Source organism: Cariama cristata, unplaced genomic scaffold, assembly GCF_000690535.1.
Source record: "Cariama cristata isolate BGI_N322 unplaced genomic scaffold, ASM69053v1 scaffold40160, whole genome shotgun sequence".
In the NCBI taxonomy this organism is placed as follows: Eukaryota; Metazoa; Chordata; class Aves; order Cariamiformes; family Cariamidae; genus Cariama; species Cariama cristata.
The window spans coordinates 20,826-27,090 of record NW_009597249.1 but is presented as its reverse complement, the minus strand read 5'-3'; the positions used below and the strand labels follow the sequence as shown (position 1 = coordinate 27,090).

Genomic DNA, 6,265 nt, shown 5'->3' with positions numbered 1-6,265 from the left:
GGCCGTTCCCCATTTAAAGCCTTCATGGATTCATACCAAGCAGTTCTGGATTCTTGCCTGAAAATGCTGCAGATCCACAAATGTAGAATGTTTTGCACCCAGCCTTTCCCCTCTAGCTGTTATCCTGTGCTTTGACCAGTTTTATCTAATTCCTGCAGTAATTCTGTAATGAGAGCTACTATACTGATGCCAGGATTTTTCAATACCATGTATCTGACCTTGTGCTCGATACCTCTGGCACATGCAAAATGGACAAGTGTGCAGTGTGCCCCTCCCAGCTTGATACCACCTTCCCATTTCATAAACATCCTCTGAAAATTTTCCCCCAAAGTATAAATGAAAACATAAGACAGTACCACTTTGCAGATAGTTTCCTGGGGATTCTCATTTCCTGCACCTGACCATCCTCATGCACTTATCACCATGGCGTAGAGACTGATAGCATAGAACTTGGGTGATGCAGAAGGACAGAGGATAATGAACCGATAGAAGAAAGGAGAATAAAAGTTATCCTCAAATTGAACAGTAAAATTAACACAATTAAAAAAAAAAAGACATGGGCGTTCTCGTTATTTTAGTGCAGTTTCAGCTATTGTAATAGGCATAGTGTATTTTCATGTGTCTTTACAGAGTAAACATCTAATTGCTTAGGAAAAGTAATACACATATTTTCAAATATTGTGTCATTAGGAGCACAGCTGATGCATTCCCCCTTTGCTTCAGTTTCTGTGTTACAAATCTGCAAGAACACTGGAGTCAGATGAGTTTGAAACATCTCCTTGCATTTAAAACCATCTCGTTGACATTTACCGTATTTGTCCTTTGCTGATCTACAACTCTAGGGTTCACCAGGAATGCAAAGATAAATGAAATAGATGTGGTTGCAGTTAATGATAGAATCTCCTAACAAACACAAAAAACAACTAAAGCATTTTTAATAGTTACTCGGGTACCTCAAACTTGTTCAGAGAATTTTTTAAAAGCGATATGGTAGAAAGTATCTATATTACTCGTAAATGAACTTGCTTGACCTCCCAGAACAAAGTAGTATTTTATCTTCAAGCCCTGCCTTGGGAAGTATCCTGGATTGCAGATAAGTACTTCACTTGTAGACCATTCCATCAAAAATATTCTTTGCAGATCAACTATTTTGGATTTCTAAACCTGTATTTCAGATTTCTAAAACTGAAGCAGCAAGCTGTGAGTACAGTGTCATTCAGAATATGAAGGAAGAGAGGATATCCGTGGGAAGGGCTTCATCTGTGCCAAAGAAAAAGTTTCCTTGCTGGACTCCATTATTAAACAGGCTGCCTTTGACTATTATAACCTCAGACTGCATCACCACACAGACGTATTCAATCATGCCTGAGTCTTGAACATTAACTTCATTACAAAACCACTGCTTGGGCTTCTAGCTTTTCAGACTCTCGTATTACAGCTAGCACCACCACGAGTTAACTTTACTCTGGCTGAGATCCAACTAGGAAGCATTGCACAGTCCACATTTCATTTACAGCACATTCGTCAGATTTTTTATTTCAAGAGGCAAAAGATAGCTTCTTACACCATTGCACTTGTTCAGTGCAACAGAAATAAAATAAAAATAAAAAAAAAACACCAAAAAAAGAAAATTCCATTTGACTAAATCTGTAACATCACTGACATTAGTACAACCTTGTGAATTTACACCAACAATGATGAGAAGCACGTCAGCAAGATTTGACTGATCTCATGTATAGAGTTGCTTAATCTTCTGGATGGATCGTTCCCACCAATCTTCCCAATGCTGAATTGTCAGCAGCTGAGCTGTACTTTCTTCCTTGATTTGGGCAAACTGCTGCTCGAGTTTACATTTGTATTTCTGTATAAACAACAACAACAACAACGGATAAAATTGGTAGTGATGAAATATAATTTTCCTTTGCCTAAATCCACTGTGTCAGAAGATTGCATACAGGCCACTTATTTTCTGCCTTTGACAACAGAACTATATGAACAATGAATTATTCACTGCCTTCCTTCTGTGTTCCTTTTTAAAGACTTCTGAAACTAAATTATCAGCAATATTTAAATTTTGCTAAAAATGCAGTATCTTCATCTCGCTTCCATTAGCTCCTAAGATTAAAGAGCTGCCTTCTCTAGAGAAGAGAGAGGAAAGCACGCATCTCAAACACAGAATGTACTCTGGCTCTTGCCAGAACTTCCTAAGTCACGAGTACGAACTGAACCATTACAAAGCTGTTAAAAAGGTATTTCACCTAAACAGAAACTTGTAGGCTACCATGAAAACCTCAAGGCACCTTTATTAAAAAGTCCATGCTCCAAAATATAAAATACTGCATTTTTAATGCAAGATACATTCAGGAAAACATTTGTGGTATGCATTTACTATATCACACCCGGCTGAAAAACTACATTTACTTCAAAATCATACTGTAATGAGGTGCTTAGGTACCATAACTAGACACATAAAACACTCATGCAAATTTATAGTTTTTATGGCATTTGCCATTGTTGACAGTGTATTTTAAATTTCCCTATTAATTTTTTTTTTTTAAATTAATTCAGTTCAGTGGGAGTATGATTATTTCCAGGACAGATGCATAAATAGTGATCATTTATTTCCAAATTATTTAATGTAAGAATATTCTCCTAATTGCTGAACACCACTGTTCTGCAAGCTATTGTCAGTGCAAGTCAGAGTCTCAGGGTTGTCTGGAAGGTGTTCATTTTTCTACCAGAATTAGTGAAGAAAGAGTGATAATTTTTGTGGTTAAAACTATGATCTGTGGTAGTTCAGGATGTAAGACAGGTATGAAGTATCTTACAGTCCTTCACCTTTTATGGAAAGCAAGCTCTATTGAAATGGCATTGTGACAGCAGCTACTTTTCGAATTGCGATACTGCTGAAATGCATGAATTGTCCTGTTTCTGACAGCATCCATGCTTCTCTGCTGAAACAATTCCCCATTGTAATGTATCTGAATGAGAGGGCTCCCTGAGAAACCAACTCTGCTTTTGACAACATCGCAAAGAGACATGAGAGGATTTCTACACATGGTTAATATGGCTCTAAGATCTGAAAACAACGTGCATATTAAAAACTTACACATAGCTATAATTTTCTTCTTAAAAAACCAAACCTACAACAGTAGCAGCCCCGCTCACAGTCCCTTCCCACAGACCAACCTTATATGCAGCATCTCTTGCTTCTACTGCTGCTACATGACCCAGTGTAGTCTTAGCTGTTGTAACTGATGCAGTTTCTCTGCAAAGAATATAGTCTGAATTGTCTGTAAGAGTAGTCATGGGTATTCCTGGCCAAGTCCTTTAAAAAGCCAAACCAAGCAAACAAACAAAAAACGCATGAGAGAGAATGTTAGAAAAGTGAGCAGATAATACTAATTCATGTTACTTGTACTTAAAGTGCAAAAGATTAATTAGGTTTTTAATCTCCACAAAAGGTTTACCCTAAAAACTACCTTATTTAGTACAACCACCTTTTCTTTTAAAACTTCAGGATCTCTGCACAGTAAATAGAATTCCTATCTTCTGAGTGAAAATAGACAGTACATTCATAGATCTAAAACTGTTGAATTGATAAACAGTGGCTAGCAAAGTGGCATAGCAATAATATTGAAATTGTATTGCTTTACAATACAATACAATATGTAGTTGGTTTTTATTTGGATCCATTGCTATTCTTTCTTTAAAATCATTGCCTACCCAAACTGCCCCATAACTAGTTAACGGTGTCACTAATGATGAGCATAGCATTCAGCAGTTTCAAAAAGTGCAGCAAAAAACTGAGGACAGGGCCTGATAGCAGTTTAGAGAAGAGAAATTACATAGAACAGTGTTCAGTATCTTCAAATATTACCTGCTCCCACGTTCAATTGACTGTTTAACTTCACAGATTTCTAGAGGAAGTCCAGCTTGTTTACGACAGATTAAAGTGGATGTCTTCTCTCTTGGTTTTTCCATTTCTGGTAGATAATAGAAGATATACTCAGCAGTAACAAAACAATGGCAGTAATACCATTGTTTTAAAGTAACTATATGCAGCTAGATGCTCTTTACTTTCAGGAAATAGCTTTGCATGCTTGATCATGCAAATGTTTCTTTTTAGAGTTCTACAGCATAAGTCTCCTCTTCCTAGGGAAAGTCTGCTGCAATCTTTGAGAAGGAAGCAGAGGCCTGAACAAGCAATCTCTTCTTTACTTACTTGCTACTTGTACGTCATCAATAGTGATACTTTCATCTAATTCCAGAAGCATCTCTTCGGTGAAGGCAGCTAGTGCAGAAACAAAGTTCTGAGCACACTCAGTAGCACAGTCCTGTTGCAACATTGGAGACAAGTGAGAGAAATTCCTTTGATAATTTGATCTCCTCTCCTTTTAGTTTAGCTCCAAAAGAACTACGCAAGCATCCAACTTTGACATTTTGCAGCAGCTGCAGATAACAAGGCTTTAAGTTGCACTTAAAAGGGTCTAAAAGTGCCTCTCTGCAGTATTCTTAATGCTACCCAGTTACCTAAAGTACAAAAAACTATAGAGTTCTGTGTATAGGTGCCCAGTAGTTGTATATTTGGGTTAAGCATCTAAACCTGATAAAAACACCTGTCTATAAATGCATCCTTCTCCCCAAAGTAAAGGCCATTTTGGAATTTGGATACTTTGCAAGTGCTTCAGCCAGGTATTATTCTAAAAGAGGGTATGTGTGTTTCTCTGTGTGTATGCAGAGCTAAGAGGAGAAGGAGATACTACTTTGGAATTAAAAATAGATATACTCTGCAGACAGCATAGAATTTTGGGTAAGTGGCCTGAGAGAAATAAACAAAGAGCTTTAATGCTGGGGAGCTGACCTTCAATAACTCTAGAGGATGGAGCAGGAAAAGCGTTTTGATTCCTGAATCTCTCCTACAAAATTCTGCTTATTCCGGTTCTTAATGTTGTGTGGAAAAATACCAATTACTTGCAGTAATGAAACACACACAGAAGAAACCCTTCCAGACATCTGTTGTCTGCAAGTAATTTAACTAACCAGAGGATGTCACTGTTGCTCCCGATTTAAACTTATATCCAGTAATTCTACCACTAAGATCCAAGTCATCTCTTCCTCAGTATGTTCTCTGAATGATACAAAAGATCATTACAATATTAGAATAAATCTATGCGTGTGTACATGTGCATATGCATTTATGTATATAATCTAATGTTGATACTACATAACTTAAAAGATATAGGAACAGGATTGCCTAAAACTGAACACATTTTCCAGTTCACTTTTGAAGGGGAGGGAAAATGTATGTACTCTCCTTTCCAAATGCAACACATACGTTCGTATTAAGCAATGGCTTTACAATTACCTGCAGCATCTGTGTGTTGCGATGAATACCGTCAGCTTCGTCTTTTTGCCTTTTTATTTCCTCCTGGCACAAAGCGTCCAGCTGAAGTAAGTTGTCTGGGTGTCCCAGGGAGGGACGTAATTGGTTCTTGTGCATAGCCTTTAAGTAAATGCGTAAGAAAGAAATGCCTTCAGTAAAGAATGTGTAATTGAGTCATAATAAGGAAGAAGTAAAACTCACACATTTTATATAAAAGTATTCAGAAAGAATGTGTATTTCTTGGCTGTCTAGAGATAAACCTTGCAGGGAAGTATCAACCAAATTGCCTACCTGCTGGAGAACAGTGCCTCTGATCTCACCTTGTTTTTTGTTTTCAACAGATAACAATCTCTCCTACCATGTTGTAAACAAGATATTTTTTATGTCTTTATATATGTATTTTTTCCTGAATCTAACTTAATACTCAGAGGGACAAAATCTCAAGATATTACTCTGTCATGTTTTCTGCATGATCTCCGTTATGATTCTGTTATCAGTTCTGATATTACCGGACAAAACATATCTCTTTTTTGAAAGACAGTAAATAATGATACTTCATTATCCATATGTCATAGTACCTACAAACGAGTGAGCTGTACAGCCATACCACAGTGTCATAGCCCTTAAAGAGTTTATAATCTAAGTGTAAAATGACAGGCAGAGATGTAAAACATTATAAAGAGGCAGCAGCCCAATGCTGGAAGCAGTGAGAGAAGGGACTGAGTTACTAGAAATACAAAGTTTCCAGTAGAACTGCACAGACTAACTGCAAACACAGAATCTAAATTCGTGGCTAGCTCAGCAGTAAGTGATTAAGCAAACAGTGAGATTAATAAAAAGAAAATTTTATAGTTCTGATGCATTTAGCATTGTTTACAC

The 6,265-nt window shown here is 37.1% G+C and overlaps 1 protein-coding gene across 1 annotated transcript in view; it reads right to left on the bottom strand.

The window, feature by feature from the left end:
- Positions 1 to 1,729: 1,729 nt before the first annotated feature.
- CCDC180 (coiled-coil domain containing 180) overlaps positions 1,730 to 6,265 on the bottom strand; it is a 25,129-nt gene continuing 20,593 nt past the window's right edge. The window contains exons 31-35 of the mRNA XM_009708779.1: positions 5,369 to 5,506; positions 4,226 to 4,337; positions 3,881 to 3,986; positions 3,190 to 3,328; positions 1,730 to 1,861 (exon numbers count right to left, since the gene is read on the bottom strand). Coding sequence (XP_009707081.1) covers positions 1,730 to 1,861; positions 3,190 to 3,328; positions 3,881 to 3,986; positions 4,226 to 4,337; positions 5,369 to 5,506 — 627 coding nt within the window. The remainder of the gene's footprint in view (positions 1,862 to 3,189; positions 3,329 to 3,880; positions 3,987 to 4,225; positions 4,338 to 5,368; positions 5,507 to 6,265) is intronic.